This window comes from Heteronotia binoei, chromosome 3, assembly GCF_032191835.1.
Source record: "Heteronotia binoei isolate CCM8104 ecotype False Entrance Well chromosome 3, APGP_CSIRO_Hbin_v1, whole genome shotgun sequence".
NCBI classification, from domain to species: domain Eukaryota; kingdom Metazoa; phylum Chordata; class Lepidosauria; order Squamata; family Gekkonidae; genus Heteronotia; species Heteronotia binoei.
Window position 1 is genome coordinate 64030473 of NC_083225.1, and position 23413 is coordinate 64053885.

Below are 23413 nucleotides of genomic sequence, written 5' to 3' on the forward strand. Positions count from 1 at the left end.
TGGCTGTTGCAAAACCTCTTGAAACATTCTAAGTTTGATAATTAATTATTGAACCACTAGTCTAGGTCCCAACTTGCACGAAATTGTTACCAAAAGTATTAAAAAAAATCTCAAAATTAGCTTTGTACTCAACAGTGAAAAGAACAAAATAGGATACAACAGGGTATACCATTAAAACATTGATATTATTATTATAGCATATGGCATTATATATATATATATATATATATATATATATATATATATATATATATATATATATATATATATATATATATATATATATATGTATATATATATATAATGCATGTGAAGGCTTTAGACAAACTCATACTTTCTATGTTTTATTTTCAGAGTTTCAAAAAAAAAAAAAACCCAGGGCATAACCATTGTACATAATAAATACCTTCAAGCATTCTCTTAATCTGCCTCCCTTAACTTCCACAGATCATAGAATCCAAAGATGTGTTAGTGTTTCCCTTTTACTGTAAAATTTCTTTGTGTATACAGTAAAATGAAGTTCATACCAAGTAAAATCTGGATTGTTACTGACTGATCAGTTACTGACTGGAACGCAATCATTTCTCTTACTCAGGATCAAAGAATGTTTTTTGATCTATTTTATTAGTGCCCATCATAGATAGAGGGGTTTATATGCTGTCCTGCAAGCATCTCCTTTTGCTAAAAGAGTTATAATGAGAACAGGTAATTGTTCTATGGTCCATAGTATGCTACTTATTGTGGTTTAGGGACGAAATTCCTTATGATGGGTTTTGGTGTTATAAGGATGATGTGAATGCACTGCAGTTCAGCAAAGACCAGTGATAAGACAGCAGTTCACTATCACCTAGCTAATGTGATCCATTGGTCTATATTTGCAAAGAGGTGGGGTAAGTTTGCCAGCTCCAGGATGGTGCCTGGGGAGTACAGGGACCTCAGCGGAGGACAATGCCATAGAATCCAAAACATCCATTTTCTCCATGGGAACTGATCTGGAGTTGAACTGTAACTCTGAGAGATCTTGAGGCCTCACCTGGAGACTGGCATCCCTACTCAAAATGGAACTTATGCAAAGTTGTAAAAATTTTTTATAAAATATGCATTCCTTTCTGTCTAGGGATGTTATGTTTTCAAAGGTACAGATACAAATCCAGAGATCAGCTCGGCTACAAGACAACTTGGATATTTTCAGCAATTTTAAAGCATTATGATTGAGCTATAATTACCTATAGTTATTTATACCTGCTTACTCATTTAGAAACCCAGTCCATTTTTCATAGGATGGAACCTGAAGACCTTTCTCAGGTATCTGAGCTTCCAGTTCTAGATGCCACTTCTGGATTTCATTTCTAGATTCTAGATGTTACTTCTGGATTGTTTTCTGGAAGTGGCATGATACTGTCATCAACAACTATCCTCCATGTCTTCCTACTAGGGGTGTGCATTCAGTTCGGCCGAACCGAATCAACTGCCGAATCATCCCTGATTCGACTGTATATGGAATCGCATACAGCCGAATCCAATTGGGGCCCATTATGTGGGAGCCGAGTATAGCTCCCCGTATACTTCCGTATATATATTCGGAAGTAAATGGAAATCCATGGAAAAGGCGGGAAAGGGGCTTCTGCAGCCTCAGGAGAGCTGCTTGCTTCCTTTCCCACCTTTGGTAGCCTTTTCCCGCCTCTCCCATAGCCTCCCTGGAATCAGGGAGGGGGAAGAGGAGCCCCAGCAGCCAATCCAAAGCATGTTTTTGCAAAATGCATTGCAAATGCATGCTTTGCATTGTTGTGTAGCTGATCCCCCAGCCATCAGCAACATTGTTGTTCTTTTGATCTTTTGCTTACTTGGGTATCCAAGTAAGCACTGTTGTCTGGCCAATCACAGAGCAGTGCTATTTTTTGAAACTGCTCTCTGTAGGGCCAGAGAACCTTTTTAAGGAGTCTGCCTGGCTGGACTCCTCCATTGCTGCTGTGTTGGTGTGAAAGAGAGATTGTGCTGTGCTGGCCCTTGGCCTCAGCTGCTGCTACTCTCTCTCAGCGTTACCAGACTTGCCTGGAGTAGAGAAGACATCTAAGGTAAGACAGTCTTGGGGTTCTTGTTTTTATTTTAGTTGGTAAAATGACTTTTTAAGACTCAGAGTCCCTTTACTTATCCAGATTTGGGTGGTGGGTAGCTTATTTGGGGTTAGGGTTAGGGGGTTCTGCTGGGGGAGGGGGCCTGGGGTGGGGTTTTTTTTTGCCAATTTGCTCATATCTTACTTTAGTGAGAGGACTTTTAAAAGTGGAGTGCCCTTTTACTTTTCCTGATTTGGGTGGCTTGGATTTCTTGGGGTTAGAGTGAAGGGGTTTTTTTTGGGGGGGAGGGGTTGGTAAAGTTCCTGTATTGTTAAAAGTTAAGTTTTTACTGTTTTAAAAGGATTATGTATTTGATTTGTTGCTGCTGTGTTGTGATGCTGTTGTTCCTTTTCTCTTCTGGTTCTGGTTCTGGGGGGGGGGTGCTGTTTGGCCTAATTTTCATTGTTTAAAAGGCCACTTTTTAACAGTTGAGTTTGTGTTGGCCTTCTGTTTGGATCTATTCTCTATTGCTGCAGGTTTTGCATCCTCCTGTCCTGTTGTCCCCCTTTTCCTGGTTCTGGTTTGGGGGGGGGGGGTGTTGTTGACTGATTTGGCCTGAGGTTTCTTATTGGTGAAAAGGCCACTTTTTTAACAGTTGAGTTTCTTGGCCTTCTCCTGTTGTCCCTTTTCCTGGTTCTGTTTTTTTTTTTTTTGGGGGGGGGAGCTGGCACCTGGGTGAGAGACCCAGAACCAGCCGGCTTGTTGTGCTTGGCCAGCTCTCCCCGTGTTGTTTGGGGCAGAGCTGGAGAGCTGGCATCTGTAGATTGTGTGTTCTGTGGCAGGGAAGCTGACACTTGGGTGAGAGACCCTGAACCAGCAGGCTTGTTGTGCTTGGCCAGCTCTCCCCGTGTTGTTTGGGGCAGAGCTGGAGAGTTGGCATCTGTAGATTGTGTGTTCTGTGGCAGGGAAGATGGCACCTGGGTGAGAGATCCAGAACCAGCAGGCTTGTTGTGCTTGGCCAGCTCTCCCCGTGTTCTTTGGAGCAGGGCTGGAGAGCTGGCATCTGGGTTTGCTGCAGCCAGGTTTGCGGAGCAGACCTTGAGCAGATTGTGTTTTGTGTGGCAGGGTTCATAGAGTAGATAGATGTATATAGTGCATTTGGGTCCTATAGATATTCTCTGGTGTGAAGTTAGGTTTGGCTTTGGGTGCCCCAGGAATTGGACCCCCTGGCCCAATCTTTTTGGGACATGGGGGGTTTGTAGGGCAGAGTCCCCTGCATGTCCCTTGCAAATTTGGGGGCTCTCCCTCAAACCCCCTCCCCTCCAGGCGGCTTCAAATATACCCTATTTACCATTGATTTCAATGGCCCATAGGGTATAATGGGGCTGTATATTCGGAAATAGCCGCGCATCTACCGTATATGCGGCTATTCCAACTATGGAATTCAGAAATATACGGGATTCCATATTTTCCCCCCATATATTTCCGAATCCGTATACTACCAATTTTTTTTTTTGCACATCCCTACTTCCTACTCTGCTGAATCACATTCTCTGCTATTTTTGAAAGAGCACAACAAACAAGAGGTGACTCTTTTATTCCTAGTCCAGCAAGGGGAATGAAGAAACCTGACATTCATTCTACCCTTTTAGTGCTCGCCTATCTTTGAATGAATTTTGGATCATCTCAAAAATGTATATAATTTTATTTAATTTATGATGTCCAAAAATTGACCCCCATTGCTAGAAATTTATTGAGAGGAATAAAAATATAAAGAACAAGATTCCTACAAAATACAAAATAATGGCATTTGTATAAGGTCATAGTTGCTTAATGTATGATGGCTTGCTGAGTGGAGCTGGGGGAATATCACAATTGGAAGGATCAGGGAAGAACTAATCATTTGTGAACATACAAGATTGCAAACAGACTAATTGTTTTTTTTTAAAAAAAATACTGGTTTCAGCCTGTCACAGGCTGAAAATGGAAATTTTCAGTAAATAAATCCATATAATCACTGAAGGTGATTGTATATTAGTATATACAAGAGAATACCAGCAGAATGTTTTCATTTAACCTGAATGGAATAAAACTGTTACATTGTACATTCATTATTAGAATACAGTAACCTAAGCAAATGAAAACTCTTCTGTTCTCTGACAGTTTGTTTCATAAATATTGGTGTGTTATAAAGAAGAAGACCACAGATTTATATCCTGCCCTTCTCTCTGAATCAGAGTTTCAGAGCAGCTTACAATTTCCTTTATCTTCTTCCCCCACATCAGACACCCTGTGAGGTAGGTGAGACTGAGAGAGCTGTTCCAAAAGCTGCCCTTTCAAGGACAACTCCTGAAAGAGCTATGGCTGACCCAAGACCATTCCAACAGCTGCAAGTAGAGAAGTGAGGAATCAAATCCAGTTCTCCCAGATAAGAGTCCATGCATTTAACCACTACACCAAACTGGCTCTCACTGAAGTGTACGTTATGAGCTAATGCTTTGTCTGTGAGTTGTATGTATATAGGTATAATACCTATCCTCTTATTTTAATAGACTGTTCTAATTTTAATCCCAGTATCTCAGTAGCCCAAATAAATATTGCAGGATGCCTTTTATTTTAGGAACTTTGGGCAAAAAATGGCACATCTGGATTGTTTTCAAAGGGATGCATATTTAGATGTGTGGTTCTTTAAGGAGTCAGCAGAATTCCCCCAGTATAAACTTCCTTCTCCAAAGAAACTAAACTTTTTTCATTCTGCAATCCCATACACATTTGTTTGAGATTGAACCCTACTGAATATAGTAGGACTTCTGATTAAAAATGTGTAGAATTGCATTATTTGAGGCAAATTAAAGGCGCTTTGCATAGGCTGTCAATTGTGTTACTATGAGAACTTTTGAAAAAGTTACCTTCTGAATGCAGAGGTTCTAGAGCTCCTGAAAGTTTCTTTTCTGGAAACAGCATCTCTTAAACTATTGGACAATGGCTGGATTCAGATGGCCAATTTGAGCTAACATAGGTACTTCCCCCAGGTGGATTAAAAAGTCAAGGTCAGACAGGCACAGCTGCCACCCATTTCTGCTCTTGCACTCACCACCCTGTTCTCCAATGTCTCTGAGACAGATCAAATAGCTACCAGTGGGGAAGTGGGACCAAAAGCTTCTGCTGCAGCCCTCCCACATTTCCTGGTGTCTGACTGTGGGAGCATGCAAGCAAGGCAGATTGGCAATGTGAATCTGCCAATTCGCTCTAGGTTCTCACCAGTATTCTTTTTTAAAAAAATTACTGCAATGGAGTCCATGAGTGCATAAGCGCATGAGCACATAAATGCATGAGTGCATGACCTCTAAAAATGTAAGGGAAAAAAGAAACCCAAACTGCACTAAGGGGATGGCATGCAACAACTATGTGAATGTGCCAAAGCACCCCCTGCATGATATACAGACACTTCATGCAGGAGTGTGTCATTGGGGTTTGTCCACTCCATTTTGAGGTGGTGCAATCTGAGACATCTTCCACACTTACAGAGCTGCTTGTCTGTACCCAGCCAATGTGTGCAATGCACACCAAGAGTTTGGAGGGAGCAATAGAGCTAGAAGGTTAGGAAGATCAGGACTCCATGTATCCTTCATGATATCGTAATTGACCCACTATCTTAAGGGTATGTCATCTGAAATTTGATATTGCTATCTGCAGAATTTAAGTTTGTTTTTTAGAGTGCTATATTGTTTTTCTCTGCCTTGCTTGCACGCTCCCACAGTCAAACACCAGGAAATGCGGGAGGGGTACAGCAGAAGTTTTTATTATATGAACTAATTTTACTCATTGTTGTTACCCACACTGAGACTGTTGAGGGAAGGGCAGGTTATAAATAAAAATAATAAATAAATATCTGTAGGGTGTGCAAAAAAAAATTGGGATTTGGGGGGTTGTATTGGACACAGAAAATATTGGTATTTCCTGATATTCTCAAATCTCCATACCAGTATGGTATGGAGATCTGTGATTTTTTGGGAATCCTAATTTTTTTCACCTCCATTATACTGTATGGAGACCATTATAGTCCCCATGTGGCCACCATAGAGAATAATAGGGAACTGATCTTTGCGGGCGGGGGGGGGGAATCCAGGGGTCTGGGAAAGCTGTCCTTTTGTGGGAGAGTTACTACTTTTGCAATGCAGCTTCTGGTGCCTCTCTTCAAAACAACTCCCAAGTTTCCAAAAGATTAGACCAGGGAGTCCAATTCTATGGGCCCCCAAAGTAGGTGTCCCAATTCTCCATTGTTGCCAATGTAGGGGGGAAAGGCATTTAAAGGGATCATGGACCCTTTAAATGCCTTCTCAAAACTTCATTAACTCTAAAGGTGTTTAATGGAACTGAAAACCGTTTAAACACCCTTTAATTGCAGCTATCCAGCATTCCCTGATAACTCCAATATATATATTTTGGGATTATATAGGAATGACTATATTGGATAGCCAAAAATAGACTTTTATCTGTATGCAGCTGAGAAAATACCCTCTCAAAAAGTTTTGTTTTGATTTTTTTTTTTTTTTTTGCTCAGATACTGTCAAATGCACATGCCTAGTTTTCTCTTCTGCTGTTGTCATTGCTTTGCTGCTGTCTCTAGATTGCTCTTCTCAGGGAAAATTTCTGTCTTCCAGGTGACCTTTTTTCATCTGCTTTCTTTGTCTAACTACCATGATGGCAACATGTGCTTGCTACAATTTCTCTCCATTCTAGTCTTGATAGACAGCTAGAACACTAAGTTTGTTCTTTCCTTTTTAGTATAGATTTAGTAGAAATTAAGTTTGTGCTGCAACTAAAATGGGAATTATGCTTAAGAATAAAGTTCACATTAAGCTTGCTGATTTAATAAGGAAAATAAAGGCCTTTTATTATCTTTGTTAAAGCAACAAGTCTAGTGTTCAGTTTATTGTATATGGCTGACAAGTCTAGTGGAAATTTATTCACAGCATAAATCTAAATCCTAACAAGAGAAAAGTAAGTTTTGTGAGACGCAAAAGGATACAAGCACAGCAGGTCTCAATTTGATCCACAACTGAGATTGCCAGGTCTCCTTTGAACACCAGTGGGGGATGGGGGGGTAGACTTGCAAGAGCTAGATTGGGAAACTACTGGAGCTTTGGGAATGGAACCTGGGGAGCACAGGGACCTCAATGGGATACAATACCATAGAGTCAACCCTCCAAAATATTCATTTTCTCCAGGGGAAGTGTGGTGTGGGGATGAGCTGTAATTCCTGGGGATTCCCAGGTCCTATTTGGAAGCTGGAATCCCTAACCATGGTTCATCATAACTGTAGCTTAAGAACTCAAGAACAAATTAAAGAAGCCATTGATATGTAGAAGTTAATAGTAGTAGGTCACTATGTGTTGAGTAGTGGGTTTTAAGAAAAGGAATCATGAGACAAAGGGCATGGCACTTGTCCTGTTAAGGAAATCTACATGTTTCCTGGGATACATATTTTTCCCCAAATCCAAATACCATTCCCAAGACTATTTCAGGTTGGAAAAATGTCATGGGGTGGAGGGTGGATCTAAAAACTATGTATAACCATGGTCATAATGCAAATCATGCATGGTGTGCATGAGAATTCAGGAGAACCCACAACTCACATCTGTCTATTACATACAGTGGAACCTCAACTCGGTATATTCAGTAATGTGTGAATCACCAACAGGTAACTCTACATATACCATCCATATATGAAAAAAAAATTGTGTTAAAATATGCCAGAAATTTTCACCCTTACATATTTTATTCCTAGATTATATAATCAGAAACAATTTCATACCTATCCCATGTAGAGATGCCATCCAACCCCATCCCCCAAATACTCTGATCTTTTTTAACCTTCTTACTGGCCATCATTGCCAGGCCTCTCTCATTCCTTGCATCCCCCCAAAAAATTAAATGAATTCTTATTTATCTATGTATTTATTTATTTAATTCATGTCTAGGAGTCTCTTGGCCAATATATAGAAGATCAGATTGCACATAGGCAACTTTTGTGAGTTAATTAGGCCATTGCACACTACCTCTTACTTTCAAGAAATAGAAAAGACACAGGTGGCTCGGAGGTGCTTGGAGTAGGTGGCACAGAAGCCTCAAACAAGTAAAAGAAATTCACATTGTCAGGGTGATATAGCTGGATTGCATAAAATGATGACAGATACTTTTAGAAACTCTTAGCAATTCCACCAATCTACCACTAGTCCACCATGCAAGGAGAGCCCCATAATGCTGCAAGGTCCAGCTCACCCCTCTGCTTCAGAAGAGTACAAAAAGTAGCTATTCCAGATCAGGGCTAATTTTTATTTCTTTAAATCAGCAAAAGTGAGAGCAAATGCAGGTATGAGTCTGACATTTACCCTGTGCTGGTGCATGTGTGAAAGGTAGGGTTGGCATGTGCCTGCTAGAGGTGAGATATCTTCCACCCCAGCAGTCTGAACACACCAGCACTTCAGCAGCTAGCAGCTAGCAGGAGAAAGAATCAGTCCCTTGTAAGAATCACTAAAAACTATAGTTTTACCCCAGATTCCTAGAGAGACTGATGTCACTTCCCAGTTTCCATGCTGTTACTGATGGTTGTCCTCCCCCATCTCCCCCCCTTCTCCTATTGGTTGCTAAGCTGGGCCTGGCAACGCTAGCAAGAGAAGAGAGAATGAAAAAATTAGTGCTGTCCGGGGAAGAATTCGGGAAGAGTATACTATTTCTAGCAGCAACTATGAAACATCTGGCAGATTTTGTTTTTCTTCTTGGTCACATAGGTACTTAAGGCCTGGGTGTGCTTGGAGGCACAAATCAAATGGCTCATGTTCTTTGGTTTCAGCTTGAAGGTCATAGCTTAGAGATGGGAGGAAAATCTGCTAAGAGGAAGAGGAAGATTTGCTTTGCACTAAGCAGCTTCCTCTCTCCACTTTCTGTTGTTTATTGTGTGTGTGTGTGTGTTTGTGTTATAAGCTGTTGGGTCCCTATAACAGACAGTAAATAGCTACTGTTTTAACCCAGTCTGAGTACCCTGAGTAACTGGAGATTCAAATGGAATTTGACAGTTGAGAGTGGCACTTAGGTGAGTTAAGCAGTGAAAGGATCAAGGAGGTTCCTGAATTAGGGGAGTAGAATGAGTAGACCTTCTCTGAGGGAAATAGCTCCTCATAAAGGAAGGGGGAGTGATCCCTATCAAGTGCTTAAATGGTTAACTTGTGTGACTGTTACTGCCTTCACAAACTTAAGTATTTTTGAGATGAATATGCTTATGCTTGTTTATTTAAGCAGTGACTGCCAAAGGATCTCTCGCAACAATTTTAAAGATCTGTCCATACAACAAAACAACTATTTGATTGTGACAAGCTATCTATTGTTTATATTTATACCAAGTATTCTTGTTCCTATTGTCTGTTCACCTATTGCCTGGTCTGTGTGTTAAATGTGAGAAGTGTGTATTGAATTTCTTGGCTATCTAATCGATACAGATGGTATTCATCCAACTCCAGCTAAAATTAAAGCAATCCATGATGTCACAGTGCCACAGACTAAGTAGGAACCTCAAGCATTTTGGGGACTTTTGAATTCCTATCATACGTTCCTGCAGCACAAGGCAACAATAGCAGAACCCTTGCATCACCTTCTAGATAAAAAGGCTAAGTGGCAAAGGACAATCCAGCATGAAAAGGGCTTTTTCTGATGTGAAAAGTTTGCTTTCATCTGATAGTGTTTTGGTCCACTACGATGAACAAAAGCAACAAATTTTTGCATTTATTACTTCCCCTTCTCCTCCTTTGGAGGTTTTGTTGCTAGAGTTCTTACCCTTCATGTGACTAATATAGCAATTATCTCACTTCTTGCTTGTGTTCTCAACTGGGTGTGGAGGAGGTAATCAGTAGGGAAGCTCAAGCTTAAGGAGAAATTTGTACCATTTTTGATGAGACAACATGAAATATCAGTATACAAAGGCTACCTTCTTTGGGGCAATAGAGCTGTCATTCCTACAGCCTTGAGGTACCATGTGTTGGAGGGGCCACCCTGGCATTGTGCAGATCAGGGCTGGCTTGCCCACTAGGCAAACTAGGTGGTTGCCTAGAGTTCTGGGAGGGTGGGTGCGCTAAATTGGGCTCCCCACTCCCCTCCCAGTGCCCCAAGCAAGCACCTAGTTTGACTGCTTTCCCAGCCCACCGGCCGCCACCATCACTGCTGCTGCCTGCCCCTCCATTCCCTTCCCTCACCATGCTTCCTTCTCCTCCTTCCCTTTGAACCCTTCCCCACCCCATGTCAATTTCAATGCCGAAACCGGCTCTAGCGCCATGTTCTGGCTATCTAAAGCTCCCCCTCCCCAGCCAATCACTCAATCATGGGTAAAACCATGCTGCGGGGCCAGAATGCGCATACAGTCTGTCAGGATCAGGAAAGGGCGACCTCGCTGCCACTGACTCCTCCCTTCCCCACTTCCTGGATGGGAGAGGAGTCAGCGGCAGTGGGGCACCCTTTCAGGACACTGATCCTGACAGACTGTAAGCGTGTCCCGGCCCCACAGCACGGTTTTACCCATGATTCAGTGATCAGATGGGGAGAGGGGGGCTTTAGATATCTGGAATGCAGTGCTAGAGCCGGTTCCGGCATTGAAATTGACATGGGGTGGGGAAGAGTCCGAAGGGAGGGAGGAGGAGGAGGCAGGAAAGGGGAGATGTGAAGCCTGGGGGGTTGGCATGGGGGCACTTGGGGGGGCACCAGGCAGTGAGTCTGCCTAGGTACCATGGGGCATCGGGCCGCCCTTGGTGCAGATGAAGGTTCTTGTATGTAGTTATATGTGGTGGCCCAAGATGGATAGTGAGGTGAAAGAGTGAGTCAAGAAATGTGATGAGTGTCAGGCCTCATGGCCAGCTCCACCACATGCTCCAGTTTATCCATGGGAGTCAACAAAAACTCTGTGGTCATAGCTTCATATTGATTTTGCTGCTCAATTTCAGGGCCAGAGTCTTCTGATAGTGGTTGATTTGTATTCCAAATGGTTGGAAGTTATTCCTGTTTCGTTGATTACATCCCATGTTGTTATTAAGGCATTATGTGGAATCTCTGCAACACATGGATTGCCAGATTATTTTATCTCCGATAATGGTGCCCAGTTTAAATCATCATTTGCACATTCCTTGCTAGTGGCTTAATCTGTCATATTATTTCAGCTCCTTTTCATTCAGCAACTAATTGGGAGCTGGGAAAGGACAACAAAGGATGCATTAAAATGAATTGTTGAGATCACTGGGATTGTCACCTGGCAAGTTTGCTTTTGATGCAACACATAACACCAAGTACTACCATAGGTAGGAGTCCTGATGAACTGTTAATGAACAGGCTGCTGACAAGTCCTTTAGATCATATGCAACCCGATCTAACTGAGGATTGATGAAGTTCAAAGGCTTGTCTGCACATTGGCCCCAGATTATCCTGTCTATGTCAAGAACTATGGTACTGATTCAGCATGTATCTCTGTTACTGTGATTCAAGCTATGGGGCCATTATCCCATTGGACAGAGACACCTGATGTTCTTGTGCTGCAACAATGTGTGGACCAAATGAGAGGATGCATGCCTAGGTCATCTGCTCCATCTGCAAGTGTTAATAATGCAGGTGCAGTGATGCCCTAGCAGTGGGGATGGTTGAGTTAACTTCTGCTCAGGAGCCTGTACAAGAACATGTTAATATGGAACCTGAACTTCAAAATTAGCTAGAAGCTGCTGAAGCATCGAAGGTCTTATCAGAGGTTACATCCACCCCAGCGTAGAACCATGGTCGCCCACAGCATGATAGAATTTGACCATGGTATCTTCAGGACTATGTCAGCTAGGGGAATGGGTATAGTGTATTGGCCTCTTTGGCTTACCATATATGGTGGTGTTGGAGCTCAGCCCTTTAATCAGGTTGGTTACATTTCATGCATCACTTTCAGTTTCAGCTTTCTTCTCCTTAGCAGCTGCAGCTGTTAGAAGGATTTTTAAAAATGGAATGCCAATGAGGGTGTCAGTTTTATCTCCTTGGTATAGTCTCCATTCAGAGAACTCTACATACTCCTTAATGATATCTGGCTGTATCCAGAGTATCTGGCTGGATCCATTTTCACAGATGCAAGGCTCTCCATATGCTTTTCCTGCCTCCCCACTCCCAAAGCAGCCTAGAATGCCCCTCATCCTGTTCCTGGTGCAAGAGGAAAGAAATGGGAAAATCTTCCTTGCCCTGTGAAAATATCTTGTCCGGATCCAAACCAAGCTGTATTATGTGACTTTCTTAGCTATCTGTTTCACCTGTAGAGAGCTTGGCACAGTTATTATGTGGGTTGCGTTTTCATCTGTGGATGATATTCCTTGTGATAAGAGATTTGAAAGAAAGTACAATAATCGTGCACAAAACATTCTGTGGTCAGTGCCCTCAATATCAAGCTTCAAGTTAATGTATATTTCAAGAGTTGATAATCTACTCTCATGGCTATTATTAAGGTAACTAAGATCAGGGCCAGATTAATAATTAGAAAAAGTAGGCACTGGCCAATGGGTCCCCATTTAGGGACCTTGGGCCAGTTTCCCCCGTTCCCCCACCCCCCCGCTTGCAGTCCTCTCAGCCTGCACATGCAGTCAGCAACTGAGCCACTCTTTGCTTGAATTGCCTGGTGTGACTGCTGGCATAGCTGCCAAGTTTGCTTCTCTCTGCATCTCAGCCACAACTTTGTCAAAGTGGCTTTTGAAAAAGTGGCTGCAGTGGGGGGCTATGGGTGGTGGGGTGGGTATTCAAACTGAGACAATTTGCAACCCACCCACCCCAAAGTCTATTTATTCATTGTATAAAATCACAGTTCTGTGACAAATTCCCCAATAGAAATGAAAATTAAGCAACTAATGTAAGAAAACTATAAGGATATTCTTATTTTATGATCAGGCAACAATTTAATACCATAAAAACCAGAAACTAGTTGGTTTATTACCAAAGTAAAAGCAGGAAATCTACTTTTGTGGACAATGTTGCAACTCTTTTAGCAACTAGAAGCCTTTACCATTTTATGAGAAAGATTAAAAACTGATGTAATTCAGTTAAATGCCAGTAAGGAAATGATGGCAAATTTCAGGAGAGAAATCTGTGCTATTCCATTGTAGGGCACAGATAAAATCCAGACTTATTTCCTAAACAGAGGATGGGTCCAGACAAGCATTTTGAGTCAGCATGCGGACAGGACACAGGTGGACCAAAAGAGTGTGACCAAACATGTGTGTCTGCCTCCCATCCCACTCCCACCCCTGGGCTGTCCTGCTCGCACCACAAAAAACTACCACTTCTGAAGTGGTAACTCTTTGTGGCATGACTGGGACAGCCCTCAGATGGGCTGGGAGCAGGAGCGGGATGGATGGCACTTTTTTGGTTTGGTCGCACTTTTTTGGTCCATTCATGTCCCATTCATATGCTGGCTCAAAATGCTGGTCTGGACCCAGCCAGAGTCACTTTAAGAGGTACATATTGTGCTGTATCCAAACTGCTTTTCTACTTGTGAAAGGGAAAGATAAGATCATCTTTGATCATCCAAAAGGCTATAGTGGGAATTTTAGGACCTGCATGGATGAAAGGCATGTGCAGTGGGGTTGGAGTAAAGAAATAAATCCGGTGACGTTGAGTGAAAAAAGCTGGCAGGGTACAACCCTACATATTTTGATGCAACTTTGGTCACACATGATTTTTTTTGTTAATTTTTATGGCATTTGTTTCAGCTTCATCTGAGGAAAAGCTTACATATAAAAGTGTTTTTTAAAAAAGAATGTTACATCCATCCTGACTTGGATGGCCCAGGCTAGCCCCATCACATCATATCTTGCAAGCCAAGTAGGGCCAGCCTAACTGGGAGACCAACAAGGAAGTCCAGGGTTGCTACACACAGGCAGGCAATGGCAAACCATCTCTATTTACCTCTTGCCTTGAAAACCCTAGGGGTTGCTGTAAGTGGGCTGTGACTTGATGGCCCTTTCCATCACCACCACCACCACCATTTTATATCCAATGTTATTTAAATCACTGAACCAAGAAGAAAACTCGTGGTAGCCTACACCTGGTCATTTCTGCAGAAGGAATCACAATCAAGATGGAAGAAATTATTTGAAGAATCATAACACAGCAACTCTAACAATAACAAATAAAGCAAAAATTGTCTATAATGAAATCTCACTCATTTTATAATAGACATGATTCATCATAAAACACACCCATCAAATAAGAATCATAGCCTCTGAAGGGGCATCACTCTAACAGTCTACAGTACCATACCTGCTGCCACAAGAAGAAACCAAAACAGAATAGTCTTCACCCAGATTAAACCATTTAACAGAAATAAATCATAAATGACATTGGACAACATTTCTGTTTATTGATGCAGGAAAAGGGAAAAATAACTTACCTAGAACTCCTAGCCTGTAGTTGATGGTGATAACAATGACATTCCCATAACTTGCGAGTATACTGCCATCAACCATGTTCCCTGTTCCTTCCATGTATGATCCCCCATGGATATAGACCATCACTGGCTTCTTGTTGTTCTGATCATGTATATCTGAAAAGAGTACAAGTAAGGAAAACACAAGAAAGTAATACAAGTATTAAAGGAAATATATAGACTTTTTAAAAAAAGGTAATTTCCCCCCAATTTATAGTATTTCTTTTCTACCAACCATAGTTTCTATCAGTATCTTTTAGAAGAGGTCAGAAAATGGCAACAGTACTATTGATGAGTGATGACTCTCATTTCAGAATCACAATAGTGGAGTAAAGTGCACCTGATGACTTTTACTAGATTCAGTGTTCATATTGAAGATGGGTTGTTGGTTTTTTTTGTAATGTGCAGAATGATACTGGGACTCAAGAAAACATAGAAATATGACATGTAATTTGGGCATTTTAAGGAGCTTTAGAAAAAATAATTCACAAAAATATCATTCTCAGACTAGCCAAAACAGGAAGGCTTATTTTTTTTTAAAAAATGAACTGTTTTATGGAGATAATTAACAACGAACAAAACAGTATCAACCAAGTTCTTTCTGTTTATCTTCTAACTCTGGAAGATACTATTTCAGTTTTCAAAATATATACAGCAAATTAATTGTCATCAATATTTTGCCTACATTAAAACTGAACTGGTAAGAGGAAGATTCCTCAATCAAAACAATCAATAAATGTCAAGTGAGGCTAAGACCATATCGCTGCATTTGTGCTTTGTTTAAACTAATTAATATAACAAATAGTTACTTTGACAGCTTCAGGGTTGTTTTATCAGCAACTAAAGGCCAATTAAAATTTCCTTACTGCTTAAGTATGCCACCAAAATGTGTCTTTTCCCCTATGTGTGCAATCCACTGTCAGCTAGTTCAAACAAGAAGAACCAGCAAGCCAGCATTACAAAGTCCTGAGGGGAACACAAAAGTGTTTATCTTCTAGGGTTGCCAAGTCCAATTCAAGAAATATCTGGGGACTTTGGGGGTGGAGCCAGGAGCAAGGTTGTGACAAGCACAAATGAACTCCAAGGGAGTTCTGGCCATCACATTTCAAGGGACTGAACACCTTTTAAATGCCTTTCTTCCATAGGAAATAATGAAGGATAGGGGCACCTTCTTTTGGGGCTCATAGAATTGGACCCCCTGGTCCAATCTTTTTGAAACTTGGGAGGTATTTTGGGGAGAGGCACTAGATGTAATACTGAAAATTTGGTGCCTCTGTCTCAAAAAACAGCTCCCCCAGAGCTCCTGATACCCACAGATACCCCATCATTCCCTATGGGAATCGTTCATGAGGTGCATGATGGCTCTGGGGGCAGGGCTTCCCCCGCCGGCCAGCTGGCTGGGGGAGGGGGGAAGCCTGTAAAACCAGGGGATCCCCCTCTGGGACCTGGGGATTGGGAAGCCTATTATCTTTGCTGTGTGGATCATCCACATGGGAAACAATAGCAACCATGGATACTAAGTAAGCTTTAAAAAGTCAGTGTGCTTTGGAAAAACAATAAAAAATATTGGTCTGGCCTAACAGTCTAAAACATGTTGCTACACTATATTAGGCATCATGAACCCTTGAATATAATCAATTTATTTCAACATCCAAAGCAAAGAACGATGTCTAGATTCGGGGTGGGGAACAAGAAAGAGGAAAAAGTGTTTATTATCTGATACCTTCTAGTAAACCTGCCTGTTATCTGGGATACATAATCTGGAGATTCAGATTTTTATGTCTGAAACAGATAAGCTGTCTTTTACACATTCTCAAAAATGATGGATTTGAATTCTCTGGGTGTCTGGGGGGGGGGGGACTTATGGATCAAATGTAAAAGCGGCAATACAATAAAAGTTCTAGAGCATGTGTTTGCATGTGAATAGATCATATGAAACAGATTTGTTTCTTTAAAAAATGTTATATGTTTGGATATATGGACAGATATCAGAACACTGGAATGGTAAATGAAAAAAAACCCTGATTTTTTTGTAATTATCATATTTATGCTCCAGATATTCATTAAGAATATATCACCATGCTGGTATCTAACTGAAGGCTGCATCATCAGACCTTTCCTGCCCCAATTGCAAAGCAGAAAAGAGGAAGGAAGGCCTATCAAACTTGACAGCAGATCAGAGGAGGGAGATCAAAGGAGGGAACCATAACTTGTCAAAATGGTACTTTAGCAAAATAAGTTTTTGACCAGACACCTTGTATTAAGTTCTGCAGGTGTTAACATTCTATGTAGGGAAAGTTCTGATTCTATTGCACTTGATAACAAGCATCCAATATGGGATAGGAACAATTAGGCTCACTGTACACCTACCTGGAGTGACATAATTGTTACCACCTCTGTGGTGGCTTCAAAAACACTTCTCAGATCTTTATAGAAACTTCCACTGGCATGAAACTCAAGTGAAGGACACCCCAAAGCATTTGGTCTTGTGGATGTGTTATATAAACACACATGCAAAGGCTATATCCAGACATCAGTAGATATTGTGCTACAGCAATCATTTACAAATAGCCTGTCTTGTCCACACATGAAACCAAAATTGTTATATGCAATAATAACACATTAACTATTGGTGTGTGGATACAGCCAAAGAAGCCAAACAAATATGTGGCCATGTCTATACTTCCCTGGAAGCAAAATGGGAGCAACTGCAAAGTAGTGGCGCCTTATCTCCAGTGTAACTAAAAGAAGAATGTTGTATAGAATAAAAACAAACTGAATAGGTTGCTTCTAGTCCTCTTGAAATATCCCATACTGAAGACAGAAAAAGAGAAACAGGAAATGAGGCAATTGCATCCACTATAAAGTACACATTGAGGGAAGAGAAAGGGAAATAATGTGAAGGTGAATTTACAGAATGTATTAAAAGGGATAAAGGAAGAGAGAGACATGCAAGGTTTCAAGTTCCATTTTCTCTTCCTAGGCAAAAGTTGGGAAGGTGGGTACAGGGAAGCATTTGGTTGTAAATAATATTTATGTTACTCACTTCACACATATTTACAGATAACCTGTACACATCTCAAAAGGAAATTGCAGTCATCTAAATGCTAATTTGTGTCTTAAAAATGAGAAAAAAGGAAAGTTGGTTCCAGAAAAGAAGAAAATAAAGCAGCACACTGAAATGTGTGTGATTAAATAAAGGGGGAAAGTTCATATTCATGCATATCAGGGTTGAGCTGGAACAAAACCAAAAAATACCTTCATCTTCCCCACGATCATTACTGGTTATATCATCTGCGCTTTTCTTTGTGTTGGCTCCTGGGGTCAGAGTGAGCAGGAGAATAAAGGGAAAAAAGAGAATTCAAAAACAGCAGGTTCTCAAAAATTTAAAGAAAAAAAATTAGCCAAAAATTGGAAAAAGGAAAAATTCAACACAAAAAGCCAAGATCTGAATTGGAAAAAATAAAAGGATGCAAACTGCACACTAACATACACTCTAAAATAAATCAGAAAATATCAGCAGGAAAAAAATCACATGTTGTGACAACACAATTAAGTTGATTAAAAGTTACTGCTTACTTTGAATTCAAAATTTATAAGAAAAAATACAACAGTTCAAACACATAATTCTTTACAACTCAGAATCCTTGTTGCACTGTTATAGTATATCAGTCAAACATATTCTTAAGAGCAGAACCAGGGTCCATAGTGGTGGTGGGGAAATCAGTTGTGTAAGCAACATCAAGTTTAGAACAGATCTGTAGTTTGGAGCCAAAGATCTGCACAACTAGTTTCCAGCATCCTGTGATTTTCAAACAATAAATCCTTCCTTTTTATAATGAAGGAAGTTTCATAAGTGATTTGTGACTTGGCATCCCCCTCCCCTCATTCAAAGTTAAAAAGTCAAAAATTCTACTATGAAAATGTTTCGCGCTCTTGGCCCAAACTTGGGCTAAAGCAACTCTTTTGACCCAGAAAATCACTGTAATATTCACAATTTAATTAGAATGTTTATTATCACTAACATAGTTCATGTAAATAAACATAAAGTATTCCAACATATAAAAGCCAGTGTGGAGGGTACAGATGTGCATATGGATTCATAATCCATATCATAATCATACAAAATATATTACTTACCATGTCAGTAAAGACACAGTTAAGAAAGAAACAACACATAAATATTACACTTATTGAAAAGAAATAATTGAAAACAATTCTGTTTCTACAGAACAAGTTATGGTAATGATCCGGTCCTTCTTTTGCATGCTTAGGAGGCAGCTACAAGGATAGGGGATATCAGGGTGAAAATTCATTCACATTCCTACTGCTTTGCTCTTGTAAAAAGCACACACCTTTTACCAGGATTAATCATCCCCTAAAGTTACTGTGGTTTTCCTGCACAGCTGAGCAGGGAATTAAGTGTAAGGCCATCCTTTCCTGAACTGAATATTTTTTCCATAATCAATCACCTCACTTAAAACATACACATGTGTGTTTTCATCTAATTGAATACAGAATGGAATCAGCACACACAACAACAACAACAACCCTCATGCCCATAGTGAACTTGCAATTTAAAAAAAAATAGGGCCGCAATGTAAAGAACCTCAGTACATCAAACATGAACAGCTTCATTCTCACTAGTTCTAAACCTCTTTAATCGCTCAGATTCTGGCCTTGCCAATGGTACCAATACTATATAAACTCTGCAGACAACAGATTTACTGTCTGATCACCCCAGGTAGTGACTCTTGTAAGACCCAGGTTCTGCCTTTGAATGTCTGACAACAACAAAATATAGTTAGAATACAGGAGATTTCAGGAGAAAACCACTTGCAAGGTCCTTTTCTGACACCAGCAAAATTTTCTATTCAAGTGATATTCTTTGAGCCCTGCTGATCAAGACTTAGTGATGTAACAAATGCAACTTGCTCTAAGACCTTTAGTTCTTCCCTCTGCTCTGACATTTCTAGTCAACAAAAAGCAATTCAGAAGGAAAAATGAGCCAGGTGAAAGGTGATTCTTTTTAACCTTTGCAGAAACTTCCAAAAGGTACTTTTTCACTTTGTGTGTGTGACATTTGTCATGCTGCTGGTGTAACTTATAAAGCCATAGCTGGCCTTTGTATTGTAACACTAAAAAGAATGCAATGAGAAAATGTAAGAAACATCAACCGTGTTCTCTGAGGATTTGTAGAAGCAAGGGCAGTATAGATTCTCCAGTTCACTTTATGTTCGAAGGAGAATGATGCGTGTCCCATTTTCAGATTTTGCTACTAATCAGGGTGCACTGGCCTAAAATGTGCCAGTTCTCTAAAATATCAGTTCTCTAGGTCATATGTATGTATCCTAACCATCTTACTCTTTAAATGCATCATTAAAGACAAAGCATCTCATAATAACAAGAGGAGATAGAATTTTTTTCTAGTATAACATATAGTAGAGTGGCTGAATAAATCATCATAATCTCATTCTGTTTCTACAAATTATATCATAAACATGGATATGATCTTGTGATCTGTCACACTGTATATTCTGTTATCCATTAATGCTTTTGAATTTTTTTCCTCAGCTGCACTATGCATTGTATTTTAGCATTTGTTGAGAGTTTTGTTTTTTTTAAAGGTAACTTCTAAACTTCATAAAGGAATTTGACTCTCCTACATCTTATCTTTAGTAGCTCTTTAATTAAGCCTTTTATTATTTGTCATCCCCTTTGAAATGTGGCTGGACTGAGTTTATTCACAGATTTTTATTTCATGTTTGTTGAATTTGATAATCTTGTGTTCATGGCTTTATTCAATTCAACAAGGTATTTTATATCACATCTTGGAATTGTTTAGGATTAAAATCCAGAGCTGTCTCATCTCTTATATGTGCAGTGTGTCCTCAGGGTAGCTAGTATCTGCTGTGATGTTACATTCTGTAGTTTTACTGTTTGATTTTTTTTTTTTTTAATTCCAATACTACCATCAAAATTTTTATCAGGGACAGGCAGAACTCTCCCACTAAGACTGCACTGCAGAATTTCTATTCATAGTGATTATATTAAGATAAATATTAGTTTTCTGTTATATTTGAATGTATTCCTTCTATAATTAACAGCTCCCCTACTCAGTCTATACTGTCTTTTCTATAGATGTTAGACAAATGTCTGTAATACGTGGGAAGCTATAAAATTTTCTTTAATCTTCATACACACTATGACCATAACATTTTTAACTTTGTATAGAATTTGAGATAAACTCCAAATGCCAGTTTGTATATTCCTCCTATTAATTCTTCTTGCTTTTTATCTGTATTTCCTATTTTCCCTCAGCCATCTTTGTGTTCTGATGTCTTCTTAGATCTTTGTGCAAGTTTTGTTTCCAGGGGGGGTTTTTGAAGTTTTTTTTAGCCTTTTTTTATTACCTCAGCTTCCTCCTCTTTTAATATATTCATTTACATCACTCATATTTTGACCTGTCATGTTAAGGTTCCATGTGTTCCAGTGATCAGCTCTTGTCAAGTCTAGCAGTAGCTGTTTCAGCACTTTGTAGCTATTTCATCTATGAAAACTACTCTTGAAGAGAGTGTATGGAGTAATTCACTCATTCTTTGCTAGCAATGTTCTGTACTGTGAATTTACTTCATCTCTCTCACACATACACACTAAGAATACATAAAATTGGTTGATAAGCCAGTGTGATAAAGAATATTGTTAAACTTGGATGAGGGCAAATCAAATTCAACATGCAGTTATGAAGTTTGCTGGGTGACACTGGGACCAGACAGTTTTGCTCAGCCTCTTCTACCTCATACAGTTGTTGTAAGGAAAACAGGAGAGAGAAGAACTCCTCCTTGAACTCCTAGGGGAAACAGCCAGGATTTTTAAAAGGTAGATACAGTTAAGCCAAAACCCAGTTTCAAAAACGCTACCTAAAGAGAAAGGAGTGTGTTGTCAAAGAGCAATGATTTCCAGAAACCCCCATACTTGCCTTTGGACTGTAATGGACTGTATATAGATTGGCACTCATGCCAGTTCAGCTTTGGGGTAATTGACCCTCTCAGACTACCCTGGTGCTGAGCCAAGCCAGGCACAAGGCACCTCTTGCTGGAACTATTATGCTGTGGGCCACTCTGCCCACAGAAAGTTCAAGGACTTCAGACCATGCTTCGTCTCTTAGCTGTCCAGCCACTCTTGCAGATGCCTGCAGACCTGTCTTCATGGAAGACAAGACCAGCAGTAAACCTAGGGGAAGCCATGTTCCTGAATATTTCAGAATAACACACTCTTTTTCTATCACAGCCATGAAGAGACTGTGTCTTCACCACGTACTGCATTCCAGGATCCTTGCATCAGTTTTCATCATGCAGATGTCAGCTGCCCAGCCAAAGACAAAGGGACTGATGTGAGGCAGCCATAACAATTACTGGTGGACAAAGGAATCTTCCTGCCACCAATTCAAAACAGCACCTCTGTCAATAGAACATCATTGGACTAATCTCATCATCTTAAAGGCATGATCAGCCATGATTCTGCTATCTCCACCCTTCCCAATCCACCCCCCCCCCCCCTTTATATTCCCCAACAATCCATCAATCCCGAAATTGTTCATTCCAGTTTTCTTTATTCTGTGTATGTTTTTACTCAAAAGCACATTAATCACTTCTTGGGTTCTATTGTTAAATTTTCTGGGAACCATTGACTGCCCAGGCAATCCTTTCACTGGACTCTGCCCCAAGTCACAAAACTGTCTATTTAGGTGTGACTTTTTCCGGATAGCTACCTTGCTGAAAGAGTCACCCCCATTCCTGATGAGTTTGGGTCCTTTCTCTGTGTGATGCCAGTCATCTCATGCCTTGCCCCTCTTCTCGCTGTCAAATCTCTGCTTCTCACCTGGACAGGTATTGTTGGTGGGTAATATGTTACCTGTCCAGGTGAGAAGCAGAGATTCAGCAGTGAGAAGAGGGGAGAAGGTATGAGATGACCCTAAATTGCCCATTTCAGTTTTCTTTATTCTATGTATGTTTTTACTCAAAGGTACATTAATCAACCCCTGGGTACTATTGTTAAACTTCCTAAACTGTGTGTGTTGAATGTATGATTTTCCCTTGTATGCTTGAATTTCCTTGAATAAAACTAATTTACTTTATATCCAAAAACTCATCATTGACTTAAGGGCTCCTGGGAAATACTGACTCTGGTATACATAGGTTATTGACCCCATGCTAATTTTTGCCATCTTGCTTAATTAACTAAAATTCCCCAAATTAACTTGAAAAGGCAATTTAGCTAACAAGTGTATCACAACAGCAGACATGTCCGAGTCAATGGAGTCCAAAGAACATAAATGGAAATGTTAAAGACCCACTTGAAACCTATACAATGATATTAAGAGAAATTTTAGCAGCATTTGCATAGAAGAGCCATGTGATAGGTTACAGATTTTGTCTTTCATCTCTTCCACAGATTAGATTACTGTAATGCATTCTATGATGGGCTCCCCTTGAAGAGAATTTGGAAATTGCAACTGCTTCACAGTATGGTAGCCCAGTTATCATCAGGGCTAGCTGATGGGAACACATCTTAGATATTTTAAAACAGTTACAATGGCTACCACCTGAGACCATGCCACTCCAACCCTTTGGAATGAGTTCCCACTCTGTGGAATGGGCTTCATCTCTAAGAAGTCTTTAGGAGGTGATAAGTCACCAGGTCCGGATGGCATTGACATCTGCCTCCATTCCTGAGGACTGGAAGGTAGCAAATGTCACCCCCCATCTTTAAAAAGGGTTCCAGAGGAGATCCGGGTAACTACAGGCCAGTCAGTCTGACTTCAATACCGGGAAAGTTGGTAGAAATCATTATCAAGGACAGAATGAGTAGGCAC

The 23413-nt window shown here is 40.4% G+C and overlaps 1 protein-coding gene across 2 annotated transcripts in view; it reads right to left on the minus strand.

Annotated features, from left to right (window-relative positions):
• NLGN4X (neuroligin 4 X-linked) overlaps positions 1-23413 on the minus strand; it is a 293209-nt gene that overhangs the window by 116719 nt on the left and 153077 nt on the right. For both annotated transcript variants that reach the window (XM_060233923.1, XM_060233922.1), the window contains exons 4-5: positions 17797-17856; positions 14503-14655 (exon numbers count right to left, since the gene is read on the minus strand). In XM_060233923.1, coding sequence (XP_060089906.1) covers positions 14503-14655; positions 17797-17856 — 213 coding nt within the window. The remainder of the gene's footprint in view (positions 1-14502; positions 14656-17796; positions 17857-23413) is intronic.